Source organism: Mya arenaria, chromosome 6, assembly GCF_026914265.1.
Source record: "Mya arenaria isolate MELC-2E11 chromosome 6, ASM2691426v1".
Classification (NCBI taxonomy): Eukaryota; Metazoa; Mollusca; class Bivalvia; order Myida; family Myidae; genus Mya; species Mya arenaria.
Genome location: NC_069127.1, coordinates 10,673,091 through 10,698,313, shown reverse-complemented (window position 1 = coordinate 10,698,313; position 25,223 = coordinate 10,673,091). Strand labels below are relative to the sequence as shown.

General features: G+C 36.4%; 1 protein-coding gene across 1 annotated transcript; it reads left to right on the top strand.

Moving 5' to 3' along the window:
- The first annotated feature begins 763 nt into the window (after window positions 1-763).
- LOC128238793 (putative nuclease HARBI1) lies at window positions 764-25,223 on the top strand. The gene is made up of 4 exons (XM_052955044.1): window positions 764-844; window positions 14,033-23,241; window positions 23,424-24,035; window positions 24,128-25,223. Exons 2-4 carry the CDS (start codon window positions 22,886-22,888, stop codon window positions 24,489-24,491), a joined length of 1,332 nt encoding a protein of 443 aa, XP_052811004.1. The 5' UTR covers window positions 764-844; window positions 14,033-22,885; the 3' UTR covers window positions 24,492-25,223.

Sequence of the window (25,223 nt, the reverse complement as noted above, 5' to 3'; positions counted from 1 at the left end):
AGTAATCGAACTTATTATGGCAGACTTTCTCTTAAAATATCCCATAGACTATCTTTCAACTCCTCATTAAATATGATTGCTAAATATTTAGTTATTTAGGTGTTCGTTATAATGCAAAATTTATTGATACAACTTTTAAATAAAAACTAAACACTATACATTCTGACTTCACGAATAGAAAATGCTTATATACCTATTAGTTTGTAAACCGCACTCTACTTTCAAGCATAAACTAAAATGACCGTGTACTTTATCATCCTAAAATGTCCGTGTACTTTATCAATTTGGTTTTAGTTCATTTTTACCTTTGAAATAACTAGAAGTTAAACAATACACGCTGAAAACTATAAAATACATAAAATTTGCTTAAAATAAGATTTGTGTCTGAATTATTTACGGCTAACATGGAGTAAAGCGATAGATTTGTCAAAAGCCGTGTACTTTGCCTTAGATTTCAACTCTGTGAAATCAGTTGGTCAAGATTTTCAGGAAAACTTTAGAATATTAGAGAAAGTTCTTTATTACCTTGGATAGAGCTCTTAAATGCGGGGTTTATGGTCTTTATTTCACAAAAATTCTCCAAATATTATGAAAGTTATCTTTAACAATCTTACCTGAATCGAGACTTGTTGACATTTGTTGCCGTGTACTTTACCAAATAAGTCATGTGGGTTCTCCACCGTGGATTTGCGGCTATTTAAATCAGTGGTCTGTAACCTGTAATTAAAAGGCGTTGTGAAAGCTAGACGATCCATGATTCTCACGGGTTTGAGGAGTAAATTCAAACAGACATCGGTTTGAATTTACTGTTTTAATACTTATATACATACAGATTATGTGATAGGTATGTTAATGCATTCTTAAAAGCTAATGTTTGGTTGTTCAAATGGGTTTTATTGGAAGGCTATGTATCACTTTGACTATTTTGTATTTTGTCACGTATTTTCGTGGTTTTTGCATTTTCAATATAGCAAGGATATTTATCATATCCTTGAAATAACTTATTTTCAACAACATCCTATGTTCGAACGTCCCGAAATATATGTAAACACTTTGAATAGACATGACTTCCGATAAAACATACTAAACCATTAGTCATTCAAAAATGCCGTCCAGGCCTTTTTTTTAATGATGGTTAGCCTGGACGTCATTCATAATAAAATTCGTAAACATGTTCTAAATGCCGATCAGAATTTGGTCGCAAATTTATTGAAATTATTCCAATTTAGTCTATTAAAACAAAAAAAGAACATTTTACCTGTTAAAACTAATCCTTTTTACATCAATTGCACTATATATTATAAAATAATCACGTTCCGAATTGTTAAAACAACATACATTTTCAAACACCATCAAAATTCACCAAACACCATTGTTTTTGTTAACGAATGTAGCCGAGAATATCCAAATGCATTTTCTTTTCTCTGCTTAAGGTTACACATGACTATTAGTTACTTTAGTACAGCTTAGTACGAGCTGTAGTGTCATTGGCAGTAGTTTTGTTAAGGCAACATCTTGTAAACCTGTAAATTATTCAAAATAAATTAAGAATGAAGTGTTTACAAACATTTATTACTTTTGTTAGCATATTGGAACAAGGACATTTAGTTTTTGCAAAATGAATCAAATAGCAATATCATTAAGTTTGTGGAATGTTATCATGCAAAGTATGGGAAGAATTTTCATTTGCATGCATGGCATTTTTTTCAGTTCGTATCATTATTTTCTATTCTTGTAATTTACCCCTCATTTGCGCTCACTTTGATGTCTTTGAACTTTTGTATGCTTAATATTCCTTTGTTTGGTTTCTTTAAAGCATCCAGATTCTGACACACAACAAAAAAACTTTTTTAAGTACTACTTGAAACAAACTTGTGGTAAGAGCAACCTCAGGTACCAACTGGTGATTGTACGAGCTCTCTCCTCCCTACCTTTTTCCTACCAGTAGGCGAGTAAGTTTTCTGGTGTTCCCGAGTGAACGACCATTTGTATGTATGTAGACAAAAACCTGCCATGACGGTTTGAAATTCGGCAATTATTTGGAGGTTTTTGATTGCCTTCTTTTGACATAAAAACATTTCTACATTTCTTTCCCCTTTCCCACACGCACCTAGCCTCCCGTCTAAAAACGACCATACATTATAAATACTATATGTGGGCTTTTACTTTGTATGACAGAAATTAGAATACTGGGTAAAATTACCGGTTTGCCTTTATAAGCTTTGTTAAATTTTATAGCGTCTCTTTGAACCGCTGGCGCGTTCATGTCACAAACTGGGCATATGACCTTCTATAAGATGACATTTTAAATGTAAAGTCGGCGAAGATTGCACAAGTGTCCCATAACAACCCGAGGTATATTCTATAAGAGCATGAAGGCCAATTCTCACGCAGAGTCCCGGCTTTGTCATGTTTTAACCCCTTAAACACATAAGTGTTACTTCTGTTTACCAATATAGTTCTTTTAAAAACACACACAACAATTCTAACTCTAGTTGTTTTCCTATAAGCTTGACGATAAAACGCACTCTAGTCGGAAAAAAAGCAAACAACAATGTTCTGTAATTATGTATTTCTATCAATTCCTTTAAAAATAGTAATTTCCTGAAGATTCCCTTTAGTTGAGTTTTGTATAGGTTTTCTGATGTGAGGAATAAGGTATTTGTTAATATAAATATCATCATGAAACATATGTTCTAGCGAAACTAAATATATACACATAATAAATTGATAAGTCAGCAAAATCTCTGATAATTGTAAACTTGGATTGTCGTGTTGAAGTCAAATTTTGATTAATAGGTTACACAATAAAACATTTTGATTCACTTAGTGTAACAATGCCGTTGATATACATGTTTTTTTTTTAATATTTAGTCTTATTTTAAATACATGTGTATAATAGTATGCATTGTCCACATTGCCCATAGAATAGTTTGTAAATACATCTTGAATCCTGTATGTGACGATAAATGTTTTTCAAATTCATTAAGTACAAAGTGTGGTAACTGATAATGATAGTGTTAGGGGAAGGTAATCCATACTAAAAATACTACTTCAGATTGAAACCTTAAAGTATAGTTGTGTGTAACCTTTTTTCTTTTTGGCAGTAAGAAAGCTCCTGTCAACTGAAATCAGGTATTTAAATTACTTTTTTGAAGAAATAGCTTGTCAATTTGCAAAATGGATATGGTTATTGATAAGAATTAATGTATTTATTGGCAGTCTTAAGCAACAGAATACAAATGAAGACCATTTCATTTCATAGACAGTTTTTACATGTTTACGAATTTTGTTATGAATGACATTCCAGGCTAACCATCTTAAAAAAAAGAAGCCTGGACGGCATTTTAGAATGACTAACTAAACCATAGAAAAGTATTGGAGTTGTAGCCTGTGTGTATCATCTATCGTACTAAGACTTCCTTTGCTTACTGTTAAATCGAAGTTGATATATAAATGTATAATTTTTAATACATATATGTTGAGGATTTAATTACCTTTCAAATTATGTGGCCATAAAAAGTATTTCTATAGTATGTGTCCGACACTAGTCTAAAATAATAGACGTGTTATACGGGATTCTTCCAATCCCTAACGTCTAAACGGGAATGTGCAAAAAACGGGGGTGTTTTAAAAATATTGAAATTGTTTTAAGTGAAGTATTTTATGGTTGAAATTGATCATAAAGAGTTATATTCATATTTAACCATGTAAGTGAAATGTAATTTTGCACTAAACAAGCATTTAATGCATTAAAACAAGTTGTTTACCTTTCCAATAAAACGAAAGTTGACTGACACAGACAACATTTATGCGAAGGTGAACAACTCGATACAATCGTAATAACTTGGCTTCTCTGACAAAGCTTCGAGATAGACCTTGTTATACAATTGTAACAACTCGGCCATGGCCGAAATGTTCCGAGCGATTTAAAACTGTGCCCTAAAGCCTTGCATGTGACCTTCATGTATATATCGTTATGTTTTGACAGAATGAAATGAAGAAAAAGTCGAACTCATTATTATAAGTTGGATATTTAATTTTTGTGTACGGAACTAATATAAAATAACATTATCTGGTAATATTTCTTGTATTTATGATATTTTATAGACGCTATATGCTTTAACCCGGAATCCTGATCGGAACAACTACCCACTTTTGATACTAAACAATTTGTACGTGAAGGATTTGCCATATCAAAATCTAAAAAAAAATCTGTCAACGTACAATTATTTGGACTACGTCCGACACCTGACCTATTTGTTGACATAGGGGTCGGCCATTTTGTTATGTGATGTATGTATAATCAATCGGTGTATATGACATTTTCACTAGATAACAATACCAAACATGGAGGTAACGTGACTGCGAATATGCACATTGTTACATAGCACCTGTCAGTGACATCATCAGCATTTATAAATAGATGAAATCGGGAAAATCTTATCTGGGTTTTGCGAGATTCTAGCAAAAGCAATGGCTTACAGTTAGAAAGTTGAGGTAGAATATAGAAAAAAGGTAATTACGTATATATTTTAATTTCTGGGGGATCTTAGCGTAGAAACAACATGATCTTCAAATGTTTGTAGCTGACAGTTCTCTCCAATGAATATAAACAATCCAAAGTGCAGGTACCCGTTCACGTGATCGTTATTCGGCATGTTTCGGATTACATCGATAGATGGTATACACCGATAGATGATACATTGAGTATACATTTTTTGAAACTTTATTATATCCTGGAACAACCTGTTTTCGACTGCCTAAGGATTATTTACATTTAACTTATAAATAAGTGATAATGAAAGATAAATGTTTGTGTGTGACATTTAAAGCAATTGTTCATCTTTGAAAAAACAAAAAAATAAAATCTGTTTCAATCTGTCACATGTTGGATTTACAGTCCAAACGTCCCCAGGATGCCCTATGGTCATAAAGTCCCCATTTTGGTCAAAACGTCCCCAGTGGCTAGTCAAAAAGTCCCAATGAACGTCCAGAAGAAATATTTCACGGTAAAAATTCAACAATTTTTATCAAATCTTGATGAAACATGGTCAGAATGCTTGTCTGCATTATATATTCATATATTTTAATATCGGTCATCTTGGGTCAAATATAGGTCACTAGGTCAAATCTTAGAAAAATCTTTCCACATCATACATTCAACAAATTTTGGCAAATCTTTATGAAACTTGGTCAGAATATTAGTCTGCATAATATCTTTAAAGTTCTCTAATATGGGTCATCCCCAGTCAAAATCTAGGTCACAAGGTCAAATCTTAGGAGAAAGAATTCCACGGTCATAAAATTCATTAATTTTTGTTAAATTTTTATGAACCTTGGTCAGAATTTTTGTCTTCATGTTGTCTTAAACATTTGTGAATATGGGTCAGCTCAGATCAAAAACTAGGTCACTAGGTCAAATCTTAGGAAATATTGTCCCGATGTCATAAAAAAAATTCTATGCTTACCAAACCTATCGATATCAGTCAACAACTAAATTCAATTGCTATTTTATAAACACACATCCCAATCATGAATTTCATATATACCCATATTTTTATTTTTTTTTAAATTTAAATTAACTTTAAAAATATTTGTGTACATGAAATCTTAGATAAAGTATGTCATCTAGGGTCAAAAACTAGGTCTCTGGGACAGATCTTATTGAAAAAGCTTATGTATTTATAAAATGTTCAGTTTTCATCACACAAATGGAATAGTTTCTGTTGATCAGGTTATTTGTATGAACGATATCTCCGATAAGTATAAATATGGGTCTTTTTGGTTAAAAATACTAGGTCACTAGCTCAAATCCTAGGTTTGCAAAGTTGCATCATCAAATAAAAAATCTGACTTTATTATGCGGCATTGCCGCATTGGCGTCTTGTTCATAATTATGTCTCCTTTTCTATCGCATTTGAACAAACGTAAATCATTTGATCAGGGTTTTCTCAGTGTACATTCTGATTGCTTGACGTTCAGCCTACTGGCGATGTTTTGATAATTGGATGATACAATTATTGGATAAAGAGATTACTGATTATAAATAGCTAATTGCGATGTTTTGACAGCGGAACAATTGCCAAATACTCGCCAATTGACAGATTTACATTGTGCTTAAAATCTTCGGCAGAGTCAATATCACTTTGATGTTACAAATAGGCAAAGTCTGGAAATTTTAGGCGACCACTTCGCCCCCTTGGGAGAGCCCTATTCTGATTTGGTACATCTCAAGCAATTGGACAACGGTTCTGGACAGAAATATTTGAGCTCTATTGGAAAATATTAGGCAATCTCAGTAATCAGGGCTTTTTCAACAAAAATTGTGAAGAGGCCTAGCCTTTTTATTTTGGGAAATTTAAACGTGTGAAATTCTACAAATTGGGAAATTTACATGCGTAAACGTCTCAAAATGGGAAAGCCACATGAGGATTGAAGACACCTTTTAAACACGAGTCAAGGTAGCCATATGAAACTTGGACTCATGTTACAAAAAACAGGCTCATATCTTACATGTAAGTCTACTTCTAGCTGATTATGCCCCCACAAAGTGGCGGCATATAGGGTTGCCCTTGTCCGTAAGTACGTCTGTCTGTCTGTACGTACGTACGTCCCGAAGATTGTTTCCGATCTTATTCTTGAAAACCGTTTGTCCAATCCTCACCAAACTTTAAACACATGTTTGTGACCATAATATCTTGATCAAGTTCGATAGTCATGGAAATCGCTTTAGTCATTTAGGAGTTACGGCCCTTTTTTGCCAAAAATACTTCAAAAATATATGTTTCCAATCTAATTCTTGAAAACTGTTTGTCCAATCCTCACCAAACTTTAAACACATGTTTGTGACCATAATATCTTGATCAAGTTCGATAGTCATGGAAATCGCTTTAGTCATTTAGGAGTTATGGCCCTTTTTTGCCAAAAATACTTAAAAAATATATGTTTCCAATCTAATTCTTGAAAACTGTTTGTCCAATCCTCACCAAACTTTAAACACATGTTTGTGACCATAATATCTTGATCAAGTTCGATAGTCATGGAAATCGCTTTAGTCATTTAGGAGTTACGGCCCTTTTTTGCCAAAAATACTTCAAAAATATATGTTTCCAATCTAATTCTTGAAAAGTATGTGTCCAATGTGGATCCAACAAGTTTTTTCCTGCCTGAATGGCGCCATATAACCTATACAGTCTTGCGATGCCGTAAAACCCAACTCAACTCAACTTATCCTATATGTGCAGATTATCCTGAATAATCATTATGGCTTATTTTCTGTGACAAAAAATCGAAGTGGGGGCATCCGTGTCCTATGGACACATTTCTAGTTTTTTTCAATTATGACCTTTTTAATATGAAATGTGTACAAACACTCCACAGTGTCAAGCTTGAAACATCTAGTCACTTTTTTAACATGACGCAATGACAAAAGAGGGAGAGAGATTAGTTTTAATCTTCATAGAGTTGATTCTAAATCAAGGGAAATAATTGATATTGGTACATGGACTAATTGGTCCTCAAATAATATTTAAATTATACAGCATTCTTCTGATGTTAACTTAAAAGATAAAAAGAAGAATTTGCTCAAACATAATAAATTATTATTGTAAATTTTTAGCTCGACTATTCGAAGAATAGGTGGGCTATACTACTCGCCCCAGCGTCGGCGTCCGGTTAAAGTTTTAGGGCAAGTTGGGATTTTCACTAATAAGTCCAATACCCTACATTCAATTGACTTAATACTTCACACAGTTGTTCAGGGCCATCACATGATGAGGTTAGATAACTCCATATTATTCTTTACACAGATTATGGCCCCTGATTGACTATATGGAACTTGGGTTAAAGTTTTAGGGCAAGTTGGAATATTTATTAATAACTTCTATATCCTTTGTTCAATTGACTTAGTACTTCACACAGTTGTTCAGGACCATCCCACAATGAGGTTACATAACTCCATATTATCCTAAATACAAGTTATGGCCCCTGATTGACTTAGGTTAAAGTTTTAGGGCAAGTTGGGATTTTCACTTAAAACTCCAATACCATTCAATCAATTGACTTAATTCTTCACACAGATGTTCAGAGCCATCACATAATGAGGTTAGATAACTCTATATTATCTTTTATACAAATTATGGCCCCTGATTGACTATGGAACTTAGGTTAAAGTTTTAGGGCAGGTTGGGATATTGTTTAATAACTTCTATACCCTTCGTTCAATTGACTTAATACTTCACACAATTGTTCAGGACCATCACCCAATGAGGTTACATAACTCCATATCCTTAATACAAGTTATGGCCCCTGATTGACTTAGGTTAAAGTTTTAGGCAAGTAAAAGTTAAGGGCAAGTTGGGATTTTAATAAAAAAAACTTCTATACCGTTCATTTAATGCACTTAATAAAATTCAAAATTATTTACGACCATCTTACAACAAGAAACATAACTCTGTTTTAAGCCTAAATACAAATTATGGACCTTGAATTTTTTTATTTTATTTTTTTTTTAATTTCCTTTGAAAGACATATTTGTATATTCTTAACTACATTTTCATAATGGGAAATCAAGTTATTTGAATGACTTGCATCATTGTTTGGGCGGGCTGGTGGGAGGGCAGCATCAAAGTCACCTTATGTATCAAATAATTTTAGTTAGGTTTGACATAAAGAGACCAAACTTGGTATTTTTATACGTTACTGTATTCTAAGTCAAAGCGGCGTAGTCGAGCGCGCTGTCTTACGACGGCTCTTGTTGTAAATAAATGGTAAGGAGGATTAAAACCAAACCTTTCATCAATGAAGTATATTGCCATTATATTGTACTTGATTCATTTTCAAAAAACAGCTTGTTATTTATTGTCTTTTGTTAATAACATCTTTATAGAAAATCTGTTTAAATATGAAAAGCATGTTATAAAATTGCATCATGATTAAATTTTCTGCTTTAAAAAAAATAATTTCCAAAAACAAATAGCTATAATAAAGTTTCTGTTCCCCATAATAAATGTTTGTTTTGAATTCAAGGCCAATTTCTCCCATAACCCAAGGATTAAGCTCATCATATTTAGTGCAATATAAACGATTTTCAAGAATTGTTCACCTTTTTAATAAAAGAACTAAATTGAGAATGCTTTGTTATGATAATATGTATGTAATTTGCCTAGATTAAAAAAAAATTTATTGAGTGCTGAAGGAGTTATAAGAACTTGGGCCTTATGTATTAAATTAACATGAAACACCGAAAAACAAAATAATGTGACAAATTGTCAATTTATTTCATTTGAAGTTGAACATTAGGGTAATAAATACTATCATTCAAAACTTGGTATTCTTCAGTAAAGAATTTGTCTTTTGAAAGAATTTACTCAACAGTACACTACAATCTTTGCATAAAAGGGACATTTAATTTCAATGACAATTCACAACCCCAACAGGATTATGACAAGTGTCCATCTGGTGAGTCCCCTATAGTGAATATACCCATAAAAAAGTCACAGTCACACACTATTTTGAAGATGGCAACTTTTAAATGTGGCTTACTTATTCAACCCCATAATTCAGATCACTATTTCCATGACAACGAGACACAGGGGAGTCCATGTGGAATCAGGGTGTCAAAAATCTGGTGCATATGGTTTAGATTATAAATATTGGACTGGTCACACTACAATTGTCTGTTGCAGAAGTCAGAAAGTTGTGCAAGTTGATTAAATGGATTTTTTATTAATTGATAATTATAATAGTGCTTTGAAAAGCTAAAACAGGACTCAAACACAGGACTTTTTTATGCCCCCGAAGGTGGGCATATTAAAATCGCACTGTCCGTCCGTCCGTCCGTCCGTCCGTCCGGCCGGCTCTGTAACTTTCCCTTGTATGGGCAGATTTTAAAATAACTTGCCACATGTGTTCCACATACCAAGACGACGTGTGGCGTGTAAGACTCGTGTCCCTACCTCAAAGGTCAAGGTCACACTTAGTGTTTATTCACAATGGAGTGCTGCATATAAGGACATAGAGTATAGGTTGTCGTGTCCGGGCTGTAACTTTCTCTTGTATGGACAGATTTTAAAATAACTTGCCACATGTGTACCACATACCAAGACGACGTGTCCCGTGCAAGACCCATGTCCCTACCTCAAAGGTCAAGGTCACACTTAGTGTTTATTCACAATGAAGTGCTGCATATAAGGACATAGAGTACAGGTTGTCGTGTCCGGGCTGTAACTTTCCCTTGTATGGACTGATTTTAAAATAACTTGCCACATGTGTTCCACATACCAAGACGACGTGTCGCGTGCAAGACCCGTGTCCCTACCTCAAAGGTCATGGTCACACTTAGTGTTTATTCACAATGGAGTGCTGCATATAAGGACATAGAGTATAGGTTGTCGTGTCCGGGCTGTAACTTTCTCTTGTATGGACAGATTTTAAAATAACTTGCCACATCTGTTCCACATACCAAGACGATGTGTCGCGTGCAAGACCCGTGTCCCTACCTCAAAGGTCAAGGTCACACTTAGTGTTTATTTACAATGGAGTGCTGCATAGGCCTAAAAAAAAAAATTGTTTGGTTAGGGTTACATCCTTAAAAAAAATAGGTAGGGTAGGTAGGCTTTTTATTTTTTTTTATTTATTTTTTTTATTAGGTTTAATATAAGAATATAATTTTCATCATTGGAGAATGGTGTTAAAGCTATCTTCTGTACAAGCATTTAAGGTTTAAACTTAATATTAAAAAATAATTAAAAAAAAAAAGAATTTTTTTTTTTTTTTTTTTTAGTTTTTCATTTTTTTTTTCAAACTGACTATAAAAACGGTAGGGTCGGCGCCTATTCCGTAGGTAGGGTCGGGTAACCCGAACCAAATGTATTTTTTTTTTAGGCCATATAAGGACATAGAGTATAGGTTGTGGTGTCCGGGCTGTAACTTTCCCTTGTATGGACAGATTTTAAAATAACTTGCCAAATGTGTTCCACATACCAAGACGACGTGTCGCGTGCAAAACCCATGTCCCTACCTCAAAGGTAAAGGTCACACTTGGAGTTTATTTACAATGGAGTGCTGCATATAAGGACATAGAGTATAGGTTGTCGTGTCCGGGCTGTAACTTTCCCTTGTATGGACAGATTTTAAAATAACTTGCCACATGTGTTCCACATACCAAGACGACGTGTCGCGTGCAAGACCTGTGTCCCTACCTCAAAGGTCAAGGTCACACTTAGTGTTTATTCACAATGGAGTGCTGCATATAAGGACATAGAGTATAGGTTGTCGTGTCCGGGCTGTAACTTTCTCTTGTATGGACAGATTTTAAAATAACTTGCCACATGTGTTCCACATACCAAGACGACGTGTCGCGTGCAAGACCCGTGTCCCTACCTCAAAGGTAAAGGTCACACTTAGTGTTTATTTACAATGGAGTGCTGCATAGGCCTAAAAAAAAAATTGTTTGGTTAGGGTTACATCCTTAAAAAAAATAGGTAGGGTAGGCAGGCTTTATATTTTTTTTTATTTTTTTTTTTTATTAGGTTTAATATAAGAATATAATTTTCATCATTGGAGAATGGTGTTAAAGCTATCTTCTGTACAAGCATTTAAGGTTTAAACTTAATATTAAAAAATAATTAAAAAAAAAAACGAATTTTTTTTTTTTTTTTTTTAGTTTTTCATTTTTTTTTTCAAACTGACTATAAAAACGGTAGGGTCGGCGCCTATTCCGTAGGTAGGGTCGGGTAACCCGAACCAAATGTATTTTTTTTTTAGGCCATATAAGGACATAGAGTATAGGTTGTCGTGTCCGGGCTGTAACTTTCCCTTGTATGGACAGATTTTAAAATAACTTGCCAAATGTGTTCCACATACCAAGACGACGTGTCGCGTGCAAAACCCGTGTCCCTACCTCAAAGGTAAAGGTCACACTTAGAGTTTATTTACAATGGAGTGCTGCATATAAGGACATAGAGTATAGGTTGTCGTGTCCGGGCTGTAACTTTCCCTTGTATGGACAGATTTTGTAAAATAACTTGCCACATGTGTTCCACATACCAAGACGACGTGTCGCCTGCAAGACCTGTGTCCCTACCTCAAAGGTCAAGGTCACACTTAGTGTTTATTCACAATGGAGTGCTGCATATAAGGACATAGAGTATAGGTTGTCGTGTCCTGGCTGTAACTTTCTCTTGTATGGACAGATTTTAAAATAACTTGCCACATGTGTTCCAAATACCAAGACGACGTGTCGTGTGCAAGACGTGTCCCTGCCTCAAAGGTCAAGGTCACACATAGTGTTTATTCACAATGGAGTGCTGCATATAAGGACATAGAGTATAGGTTGTCGTGTCCGGGCTGTAACTTTCCCTTGTATGGACAGATTTTAAAATAACTTGCCAAATGTGTTCCACATACCAAGACGACGTGTTGCGTGCAAAACCTGTGTCCCTACCTCAAAGGTAAAGGTCACACTTAGAGTTTATTTACAATGGAGTGCTGCATATAAGGACATAGAGTATAGGTTGTCGTGTCCGGGCTGTAACTTTCCCTTGTATGGACAGATTTTGAAATAACTTGCCACATGTGTTCCACATACCAAGACGACGTGTGGCCTGCAAGACCCGTGTCCCTACCTCAAAGGTCAAGGTCACACTTAGTGTTTATTCACAATGGAGTGCTGCATATAAGGACATAGAGTATAGGTTGTCGTGTCCTGGCTGTAACTTTCTCTTGTATGGACAGATTTTAAAATAACTTGCCACATGTGTTCCAAATACCAAGACGACGTTTCGTGTGCAAGACGTGTCCCTGCCTCAAAGGTCAAGGTCACACATAGTGTTTATTCACAATGGAGTGCTGCATATAAGGACAGAGTATAGGTTGTCGTGTCCGGGCTGTAACTTTCCCTTGTATGGACAGATTTTAAAAAAACTTGACACATGTGTTCCACATACCAAGACGACGTGTCGCGTGCAAGACCCGTGTCCCTTCCTCAAAGGTCAAGGTCACACTTAGTGTTTATTCACAATGGAGTGCTGCATATAAGGACATAGAGTATAGGTTGTTGTGTCAGGGCTGTTCCTTTCCCTTGTATGGACAGATTTTAAAATCACTTGCTACATGTGTTCCACATACGAAGACAACGTGTTGTGTGCAAGACCCATGTCCCTACCTCTAAGGTGAAAGATACACTAAGTGTTTATTCACAAGGGAATTCTGAATATAAGGACATAACAGTGTAGGTTGTCAAGTATGGGTGGTATTTTTTTATGTTCAGAGGCAATTTAAAATAACTTGCCATATGTATTTGACACGTAAAGGCAAGATAAACTTTTCATGTACTGACCTTGTTCGTAGGTCAATGTCACATTCGGGGGCATTCGTCACATACTGTGACAGCTCTTGTTATTTGAGTGTGAAGCATAATTAAAACACATTAATTTTGGAACATATCACATGTTTATTGCAAGTTATTATAATGTGTATTAAATCTATTGTATACAATCATGTGCAACATTTATGATATTAACATTCAATGCATTCCATTTACAATGCTACAATAAACAATTGAATTATTTATAAACTTGAGATTTGTATTCAACATTTTGTTTGATTATTAATACAATTTTATTATCCAGTTTAATTATGGTATACTTCAGATTTAAACTGTTCATGTTTCAAACAGTGAAATAAATTAATATTTTTCACTGTTTTGAAATTTTAATCTTCTCTCAATTAAAAAAATAAACTCTAGTGTGCACAGGCTTGGGAGAGAATCTTAACAGCTTCATTTATGAAATGATGTTATGTTTGCAAACAATTTGGCATGCTTTTTGGAGAAAAATAAAATTAAATGACATTTTGTATCCATTTCAGGCATATAATAAAAGGAAAAATATAGCTTTGGAAGCTCACGTTAAAAGATATTGTGATCTTTCACTGAAACAGACAATTATCATTTATATATATTGCTCATACCATTGGCATTAAATCATTAATAATTGCATTATTTATTGGGTTTGTATTATTTCTACAGGTTGGAACATCATATCTTGATGTGTATCCAGCACTGGCAACAAGCAACCTGAGCTACAACATTCTAGGACCCACAAGTTTGATGTCATCTCATTTTGAAGGTTTGGTAGCTCCATGACCATGGGATACAGATGAGTGTTATTTTAACTTTATGTTTCGAGTAGCATGTTTTTAATGCTCCCTGTAAAAAATCAGGAAGCATTTAGTCACCGCTTTATCCGTTTGTCCCACCACCTTTGGTCACATTGTCTCGTTAACATGAGATATGAACATGGCACTAACGGCAGTTCCAGAATAAATAATTGCATGGGAAAGGGGTGGGGAGCGGGCTGAAAGACACTTTTTAAGAAAAAAACACATCACTAATATTTATCCCCCCTCCCCCCTTCGAAGAAGAGGGGTATATTGCTTTGCAAATGTCGGTCGGTCCGTCAGTAGACCAAAGCTTGTCCGAGTGATAACTCAACAATTCCTGGATGTATGGTCATCCAACTTTAGATGAAGGTTGGGCCTGACCAGTAGATGAACCCTATTGATTTAAGGGCTCATTGGGTCAAAGGTCAAGGTCACAGTGACCTTTAATGGTAAAAGAATTTTAAAGCTTGTCTGAGTGATAACTCAACAATGCCTACACCTATGGTAATAAAACTTGATATGGAAGTTGGGCCTGACCAGTAGATGACCCCTTTTGTTTTTGGGGGTCATTGGGCCAAAGGTCAAGGTCACAGTGACCTTGAATGGTAAAAGGTTGTCAAAGTGATAACGCGACAATGTCTGTACTCATTGCCCTCAAACCTGAATTGGAGGTTGGGCCTGACCAGTAGACGGCCCCTATTGATTTAAGGGGTCAAAGGTCAAGGTCACAGTAACCTTGAAAGCAAACTCGACAATTCCTGGGCCTATGGTTCTCAAACTTGATATGAAGGTTGGACCTGACCAGTAAATGACCATTAATTATTTTGGGGGTCATCGGGCCAAAGGTCAAAATAATCTTTAACACAAAGAATTTAACAAATCTTATCTCAACATTGCCTGAATCTATGATCATCAAACTAGACATGGAAGTTGGGCCTGACCAGTAGATGACCCTTATTGATTTTAGGAGTCATCGGGTCAAAGGTCAATGTCACAGTGATGGTAAAATGTTGTTTGAGTGATAATTCAACAATGCCTGCACCCATGGCCCTCAAACTTGACTTAGGGTTGCATCCAACCTGTAGATGACCCCTTATGAGTTTAGGAGTCATTGGGTCAAAATTCAAGGTCACAGTGACCTTGAACAAAAAAAGCTTATCTGTGTGATAACTTGACAATGCCTACACCCATGGCCCCCAATCTTGACATTTAGGTTTTTGGTGACCAGCTGATGACTCCTATTGATTTTGAAGTCATAGAGTCAAAGGCCATGGTCATAACACACTCAATCCTCACACTTTGAATGGTCATAATCTTAAAACTGCCTCAACGGCATCCAATGTCAGTGACAAATCAGCTGTCATTTCGGTCCATGCATATTTCGTTCAATTGTCCATATAATCCTAATTTTTTTGCTAGCCCCACTACCCCATTTTTTTCTTGTTTTGTAGAGTAAACTTTTCTTGGGTAAATGTTTTCAACCACCCCCTGCCTTATTATAAATAAGAAATCAACCCACCACCCATAACAAAGTTCTTCAAAAGACCACTACCCATAATTTCGAATATTTGTCTAACCCAATGGCCCGTAATTAAAAAGAATCAATCACCCCACCACACATCAAAAAATAATTTGGGTGCCATTTGTCGCCCCCCCTCCTCCCAAAAAAAACAACAAAAAAACAACAACCCACAACACATTCCTAATACAACTTATTCTCCAATCACCCTAACCACATGCTGCTAGAGCTACTGGTAATTTATATTATAAATATGTCGCATTGCTATTATATACTATGGCATATTAAGATATTTTTTTTATATAGTTTGGGTAGTCTTGAGGACTTCTGGTTTGAGCAGGGCTCATTTCCATAGGGTTTTGAGAGATGAGCCTCTCTAGGATTTGGTTATGTATCCCAAGAGCTGAGTGTAATATATTTGCAATTCACTTTGACACTTTTACATGGTGGGTACAAAGAGTTTTTTCACGCCGTTAAACAACTTCTGTGGTGATGCCCTTTTTCTGTTTTGAAACACTGCCCAAAAATCTGCAATGAGCAGTATCAGTGTTTGTTTTATTGTAAAAAACACTGTCCAATACCTTCAGGGTTCGCACAGACTTGAAAAGTGCTTGAATTTTGGGCTGCTAGATGAAAAGTCCTTAAATTAGAAAAAACTCCTTGAAACTACTTGATTTTTATTGTTGCCTTGAAAACTGCTTAAAAAGTAAGAAATGGTCCTTAAATTTCCTTTCAAGTTTAAAAATCAGTTTGTCTGCGTATTTTATGTTCGTAGTAAGAAAGACAGAAAGTAGAAACTTTACATAAATAGTTCGATTTAGTTTGGGTCTCGCTTAAAGAAAGAGAATTTACGACAGTGTATCGGTACGGATAGTGTAAGGGGTTTTGCCTGCATTGCTATTTTCACAATATAAAATATTATACAAAACCGTTTCCGTTTTGGTTTCCAAGATGGCGTGCGTCTTCAATAAGAAATGGTTTATTTCATACCCTTGGTTGGTAAAGCAGGACAACAAGCACAAGGCAATGTGCAAACTTTGCTCCAAAGTCATTGATATAAGTTCTATGGGCGATCAAAAGCCACGCGAAATCAGACAAACATAAACGGAATATGTTGCCGTCAACTTGTACTCTGGACATGTTTACCACTAAGAAAAGTGATAGTTCTACTGGTTCTACAAACATTTTTCCCTCTATACCACCACCACCAACACAGCAATTGACCAATAACAATAATAATAATTTGAAAAGCTATTTGAACAAAAACACCATATTGAAAAGCGAGATTTTGTGGACATTGCAAACAGTTGTGACTCATTGCAGCTACAAATCTAATGAAAATATAAGTGAGAAAAAAAGAACACTGAAATTCAGGCAAGAGGAAAAATATATTGGAGGAAATTTAAAAAATAAAGAAGAAAAAAGTGACAATTGCATATGACATAGATCATTTGGGAAAAAAATGCTGATTGTCTGTTTGAAAAAGCCGAAAATAAAGGCAACTTAAAGTTGTTAACGGAAGCAAATTGTAATAGGAGAAGAGCGAAAGAAAAAAAAGACAATTAGAGATAGCCTTTCTTTAGAATTGAATGAAAAGTTGAAGCAATTATAGACAATTTGGGTGAAATTGTATGTTCTAAAACATTGAAATAAAAGTGGAAATTTTATATTTTGTTCCAAAACTTTTAAACATTTGTCGTTTATGTAACTGATAACGAGTAAAGATAGTCCTTGAAAATCAATTATTAGTCCTTGAAAACTCCTTGACTTTTAAGCCTGACTTGCTGTATGAACCCTGACCTTGCTAGGTCCTCGTAAGATCAGGTTTCTCAGCTCAGAAGTGCAAAACATGGTTTGATTTTGTCTGTCTGGAATTAGGTTCGGCTGAAGTGTGCCAATGCAAGTTCTGTCTGTGCTTGTTAGTGTTAATTAATGTTATTGAATGCATTTATAAGCATATAAATGTGATAATAGTCGTAACATTTCTAAAGAAATAACACTCTTTATTTCCACGTTATTACCCCTTTTAAATTATAATTTGTTAAGATTTATGACTACAAATTTTTATGACGCGCTGGTAGTATTTTCACATACATGTATTTAAAAGTCAAATATTGCACAGTGGTTTTAATGGCAATAACTATGGAGTTTAGTTGAGGGATGCCAGCACTGTTCACAGGCTTGGTTTATCCCTGTCCTCTACAAGGAATAGAGGTTTCATGCATATCAACAGGTCAACGCCCAAATCCTGCCAACGGGAACTCTTCTAATCCTGGCCACTTCCCGTGCAACATCTCCAACGAAGGCGTGTGAGTTGTTTCTTGATCCAGGATTAGGGTACAAGTAGGGAGAGTCAGTCTTGATAAGTAACTTGCTTTACTTTATTACTTTTCATCATACATGTTTGCAATTGACTTTATTATTGTGATGGAGCAAAAGAGTTGAAGAGCTTGTGCAGGGTATTTGACAGCGTATACATCGGAGTATATCTGGAATGTCATGTCCCTTTGGTTTATTTCTGTGGTTTGTTTAGCGGATGTTTTTTAATTGAAGTAATTTTAATATTGTTGGTTTTCTTAATAGTAGTTGTCCCATCATTGTGGTCCTTGTAAAACAACTATGGAAAGTCTACATATTCGCTTTTTGGAGTTTTGTTCATTGCTGTGGATTTGATGGGGGAAGGCAGTAGTGATTTGAATCCACTAGCCTGACACCAATTTCTGTCAAACTTAAACACCATATAACTTTTAATTTTGCATAAAATATTTTTGTTTATAGACACCATTCTGTGCATGTTTGAAAGAATACAAAAGTAATATGTTTTTGAACAAGTTATTCTCGGCATAGAAAATGAAGTCCATCAATGGCAGACGCAAAATTCTCCATATCATCGTTATTGGAGCCCCCTTCATCTTACCCTTTCATTTTGCCCAGTTCACAAGTATGTTTATAATCTAGGAATAACTTGTAATGTTTGCTTATAAAATGAGCAGTTCTCATAATCAGTTCTCATATACAGCTGGCCAATTGTTCAGTATTGTCAAACATAAAGTTGCCTGCTCATTAACTTGAACATGTCTATTATTATTGCATAAGTGTTGCTTACTCTTTCTTACAAGTAAAGGGGGCGGCAGTGTCCGCCACCGGCGTACCAATCCTTGGAGCTGCTGCAGTACCCATGGGGGGCAACTGTAGACATGCTGGCAGCAGTGGTTGCCACGGGAGCGTTCAGACCTTGTCCTTAAACAATTATCTGTGCTACTTCTCGTCCCTGGGCGTTCTTCTACACCTGCACAGAAAGGAACATTTTTACCTAATGAATTAAATCACTTTGTAATCATTGAAATTATATTAATACATAAAAATCACATTGCAAATGTTTAAACAACTAAATTGTTTTCAAAGTGGTAGTGTTTAATCATCTCTGATAACCCAGCCACTATAATTTTTCCGTAACCTGTATACCTGACAAGGTTGTTCATCACAGAGCCTGTGATGTGTGTTTCCTCAAATATAACTAACTAACTACAAACTATATAATTATACATGTGTATATTCACTGAAAATAAAAAAACAACAACAACAACATTTTAATGGATTTCAATTTTGCAAAATTGCAGTATTGCCAAGAGCCTCATTTTCTGTGATACCTAATATAAGCATGCTAAAAAATAAGCTGAAATATACCTTGTTTAGTTTCTGACTCAATAATGGTTGGCATATCACTGGAACTGTCTGCAGAAGTTCTTGCCAGCACAAGCCGTTTTTTTAGACGTGTTCTTCTGTACTTTTTCCTAGGCTTGAGAAGCCCATGCTTGGATGTTATGTTATTTTTTCTACCAAGTCAAGGTGGTCTTCTCAAGAGTCCGGATTCCTTTTGGACCAAAGCCCTTACTTTGGAATGAAGGAACATCAAGTCTGTGTGTATGGACTCAGAATCAGATGTCATTTGAACTAAGTAGAGCATACTTTCCAAAGAAGATGCAAGCATTTTACACCTTGAGCCGACATCTACTGTCACTTTATGCTTCGGACATGTTGTGGCTTTAGGGGTAGCTGGAGAAACAAATCAACATGCGTCAATCAAACCATCCTGCATATTTTCTGTTTTCTGTACTTTCTCCTAGCCTTAAGAAACCCATGCTTGCATGTGTTATTTTTTCAACCAAGTCGATGTGGTATTCTCAAAAGTCCAGATTTCTTTTGGACCAAAACCCTTATTTGGAATGAAGAAACATCAAGTCTGTGTATAATGGACTCATAATCAGAAGCCGTTTGAACTAAGTAGAGCATACTTTTCAAAGAAGATGCAAGCATTTTACACCTTGAGCCGACATCTACTGTCACTTTATGCTTCTGACGATTAGCAGTAGCTGGAGAATCAAATCAACATGAGTCAATCAAACCATCCTGCAATTTTTTTCTTGTTAACAGGGGAGAACAAATCCCTATCAATATTCAAGTTTGGTGAGTTCTTGAACTCTTCACGTTCCCATCCACTACCAGGCACCTTGAGCACAATGCAAAGCATGTGTTTGCAGGGCAGATGTTGTTTTTTTTTTCAGTCAGAACAGGAACATCAAGGCAAAGAACAGCTAATGTCAAGCAAGTATGTAGCATTGCTGTCTGCACTTAAAACATTGAACTTCTGTTGTGGAAGTACAGATATGTATGAGACTGGAATTGAGATGGTTGACAGAAGGCTCTTTGTTCAAAAGTCAAGGAAAAGTGGACGATTATGTAACAATCAGGCAAATCTTTGTACAATGTAGTACCTAGATGACTTGAGTCCAGACATATCACATTGTTCTGAAAGTTGTGCTAAACATCCGGTTGCCTAAATCGTCTACATGTATGTACTCGAGTACTTTTAAGTGAGTGTCAATGATAGACATCTGAAGGCGGGCCTTTGTTGCTCCAATTGCTGAGTCGTCTTTCTCGTGGGTGTGAGTAGTTGCACAGAAAGGAACATTTTTACCTAATGAATTAAATCACTTTGTAATCATTGAAATTATATTAATACATAAAAATCACATTGCAAATGTTTAAACAACTAAATTGTTTTCAAAGTGGTAGTGGTAGTTGGCTTTAGGCGCAGGTTGACAAGGTTGTTCATCACAGAGCCTGTGATGTGTGTTTCCTCAAATATATATAACTAACTACAAACTATATAATTATACATGTGTATATTCACTGAAAATAAAAAAACAACAACAACAACATTTTAATGGATTTCAATTTTGCAAAATTGCAGTATTGCCAAGAGCCTCATTTTCTGTGATACCTAATATAAGCATGCTAAAAAATAAGCTGAAATATACCTTGTTTAGTTTCTGACTCAATAATGGTTGGCATATCACTGGAACTGTCTGCAGAAGTTCTTGCCAGCACAAGCCGTTTTTTTAGACGTGTTCTTCTGTACTTTTTCCTAGGCTTGAGAAGCCCATGCTTGGATGTTATGTTATTTTTTCTACCAAGTCAAGGTGGTCTTCTCAAGAGTCCGGATTCCTTTTGGACCAAAGCCCTTACTTTGGAATGAAGGAACATCAAGTCTGTGTGTATGGACTCAGAATCAGATGTCATTTGAACTAAGTAGAGCATACTTTCCAAAGAAGATGCAAGCATTTTACACCTTGAGCCGACATCTACTGTCACTTTATGCTTCGGACATGTTGTGGCTTTAGGGGTAGCTGGAGAAACAAATCAACATGCGTCAATCAAACCATCCTGCATATTTTCTGTTTTCTGTACTTTCTCCTAGCCTTAAGAAACCCATGCTTGCATGTGTTATTTTTTCAACCAAGTCGATGTGGTATTCTCAAAAGTCCAGATTTCTTTTGGACCAAAACCCTTATTTGGAATGAAGAAACATCAAGTCTGTGTATATGGACTCATAATCAGAAGCCGTTTGAACTAAGTAGAGCATACTTTTCAAAGAAGATGCAAGCATTTTACACCTTGAGCCGACATCTACTGTCACTTTATGCTTCTGACGATTAGCAGTAGCTGGAGAATCAAATCAACATGAGTCAATCAAACCATCCTGCAATTTCTTTCTTGTTAACAGGGGAGAACAAATCCCTATCAATATTCAAGTTTGGTGAGTTCTTGAACTCTTCACGTTCCCATCCACTACCAGGCACCTTGAGCACAATGCAAAGCATGTGTTTGCAGGGCAGATGTTGTTTTTTTCCAGTCAGAACAGGAACATCAAGGCAAAGAACAGCTAAGGTCAAGCAAGTATACATGTAGCATTGCTGTCTGCACGTAAAACATTGAACTTCTGTTGTGGAAGTACAGATATGTATGAGACTGGAATTGAGATGGTTGACAGAAGGCTCTTAGTTCAAAAGTCAAGGAAAAGTGGACGATTATGTAACAATCAGGCAAATCTTTATACAATGTAGTACCTAGATGACTTGAGTCCAGACATATCACATTGTTCTGAAAGTTGTGCTAAACATCCGGTTGCCTAAATCGTCTACATGTATGTACTCGAGTACTATTAAGTGAGTGTCAATGATAGACATCTGAAGGCGGGCCTTTGTTGCTCCAATTGCTGAGTCGTCTTTCTCGTGGGTGTGAGTAGTTGTAGAAATCACTTCCGTCACCTGTGTAATGTAAAAATGGAACACTTAACAAAAATCAATTATTGAGACAGTAAAACCTTTCCTCCACAGAAGTCTCTTTCAGTGACTCTGCTTTGTCGTCTGCTCAGATTTTATATATTTATTTCACTTTATTTAGTAGAATAAGAACAATCTAAGCACCAAACAGCTCGGAAATTGATCAGATGCCTAGTTAAAGGTGGGTTCCCACTGCCGATCAGATCAACTCGATCATCCCGATCACCCAAATTCCCCGATCAGGCCCGACCATGCTCGACTAAAGGCGAATACACGACTTCTTCTCGACCTCTTGTCGATCACACACGATTTCCACACGATTATTCACGACTCCTTCACGACGTCAACCCGACCACCTTTCCGATTTCCGCTCGATCATCCCGACCTTTACACGATCCCTACACGATCTCAACTCGACCTACTGGATCTCTGCTCGATCGGTGTCAGATCTTTCCCCGACCCGATCGTCATAGTCGTACTCGAGTCGTAGAAGGTCGTGAACAGTCGTGTACCAAAACTTTTAGAATAAAAACTTCAAACAGTGTTGATCATTATCACTTCATCCTGAAACTTCATGGTATATGTTGTGTCCAGCATAGTATACATATTTATGGAGATTGAGCAGTTGCAGATGTGGGCCAGATGGTTAGAGCTCCAGAGAGACAGGGCCATTGCAGTGCTAGAGTTGGAACAAGAGGAAGAGGCTGAGGGTCGTAGGCATAGACGTAGGCGACAAATGCGCAGGAAAATATGGATGAAGCAGTGGCTTGCACGACGACCCCTGTATGGGCATTATGAGCAACTGCTACAGGAGCTAAACAGGGAAGACCCAAAAGGATACAAAAATTTCCTAAGGGTAGACGCTGATATGTTTGGGGAGCTTGTTGATCGCATATCACCCAGAATTCAGAAAAAGAACACCAACTTCAGGTAAATCATGGGTTTGATCCCCATCATTTTCACGTATTTCTGAAATAATTAGTCATCTAGTTACTTTTCCAACCAATTGACATCAACAGCTCTGTGCAATTGTCACTAATATTTAAGAAATTTTAATACGTTGTATAATAGCAGGCTAGTTATTACTTATCATTGTTCAATCTCTATTTCAGGGAAGCCCTGGAGCCTGGATTGAAGTTGGCGGTCACTCTTCGTCATCTCGCAACTGGAGCCTCGTATTCAGACTTGATGTACTCATTCCGAGTGGGAAGTAACACAATAAGTAAATTCGTCCCTGAAGTTTTGGATGCTATAATACAGGAGTACTCTGAAGAGGTTTTGCCAGACGTCGTCACTGCTGAACAATGGCAGCAGATTGCAGATGACTTCCGAACCAAGTGGAATTTTCCTCATGTCTGCGGGGCTCTTGATGGTAAGCACGTGAGGATAAAGAACCCGAAGAACTCTGGATCTCTGTTCTATAACTATAAAGGCTTCTTTTCCATAATACTACTCGCACTCGTAGACGCAAACTACAAATTCATCTGGGTAAGCGTTGGTGCTAATGGCAGTGCATCCGATGCCCAGCTATTCAATAACACTGAACTCAGAACCATGCTAGAAGAAAACAACCTTGGTTTGCCTGACCCTGATCCACTGCCTGGCGATGACATGAACACCCCATACTTCCTCATTGGAGATGACGCCTTCCCGTTGAGAACTTGGATGATGAAGCCATACTCCAGACGCAACTTGACCAACGAGGAGCGCATATTCAATTACAGGTTAGACAATCTTTTGAATTACTATTGGCAAAATAGCTATGCATTTAATCAGAAATTTGTTCTTATAAACCATCACCATCCTTTCATTTTAGGTTGTCCAGGGCTAGACGAGTGGTAGAAAACGCCTTCGGTCTTCTCGCTATGCGGTTTCAGTGCCTACTTGGCTGCTTGAACCAGATGCCCGAAACCGTTGACTTGATTATTCTTGCATGTGTCACACTGCATAACCTTATCAGCATACGGTACCCTGCCATTGCAAGACTGGCCGTCGACCAAGAGGACGAGCATAACCAATTAGTACCTGGTGAATGGCGCCAAGGAAGACAGTTGGCTGATGGTGATCGGACCCATGGAAGAAATGTGGTGACATCCGCTGGGGTCAGTCAGAGGAACTACATTAAACACTACTTCAACTCCCGAGCTGGTTCAGTTGAGTGGCAACAGAATATGATTTAGTGTGTTAGTTACTTTGGAAAGATATTTTGATGAAGTGTATAACCTATATGATGCGAGTATGCACAAGTTATGTAGTTATTAAAGTGATTTCCGATATGTTTAAGTATATTATAGTAAGTCATCTTCTATTTGGATATGATAGTTTCCATGATATGTTTGTTAATGGAGGAAATAAGCTTCAAGTATACATGTATATACAATAGAGTTGATTGTTTGTTTCTTGATTTTATGCCCTTTTTCGAAGTATTTCAATCATATCACGGTGGTGAGTTAACTTAGAACATGACCTAAGTCGGCAACAAGAAATAGCCACATACCAGTAATTTACAACTTTCATTTATAGTTCACCCTAGTTTCTGAGCCAATCACCGTCCAGAGATTTTTCAAATTTCTGCTCGAATATGTTCCATATAAGAACACTTCTGCACAAATAAGTTCGTATTATAACTAGGTCAGCAGACATGGCGCGCGCCAAATAGCAAGCCCAGCCTACTGTCTGGAACGACAGAAGTGTCGATTCAAAATGACGTCACTTCTGCTTTATCAAGCGGTAGTTACGTCATTTTGAATCGATAACGACTTATCCAAGTTACCGTTCAACCAATTGGCGCGCTGTATACGGATGGCGTGATTTTCCCCCGATCACATGACTTTAATTGAAGGCACAGGAATGATAGTGGGCGGGGTTAACTATAAGTCGGTCATAGTTCATATAATGGAAAAATAAACAAA

What these genes read in the sequence shown, in the direction of transcription:
- LOC128238793 (XM_052955044.1), top strand. Translation starts at nt 22,886, where the DNA reads ATGGTATATGTTGTGTCCAGCATAGTATACATATTTATGGAGATTGAG. An exon ending in AAAAAGAACACCAACTTCAG is followed by an intron (nt 23,242 to 23,423) that starts GTAAATCATGGG and finishes TCTCTATTTCAG; the next exon opens with GGAAGCCCTGGAGCCTGGAT. An exon ending in GAGCGCATATTCAATTACAG is followed by an intron (nt 24,036 to 24,127) that starts GTTAGACAATCT and finishes CTTTCATTTTAG; the next exon opens with GTTGTCCAGGGCTAGACGAG.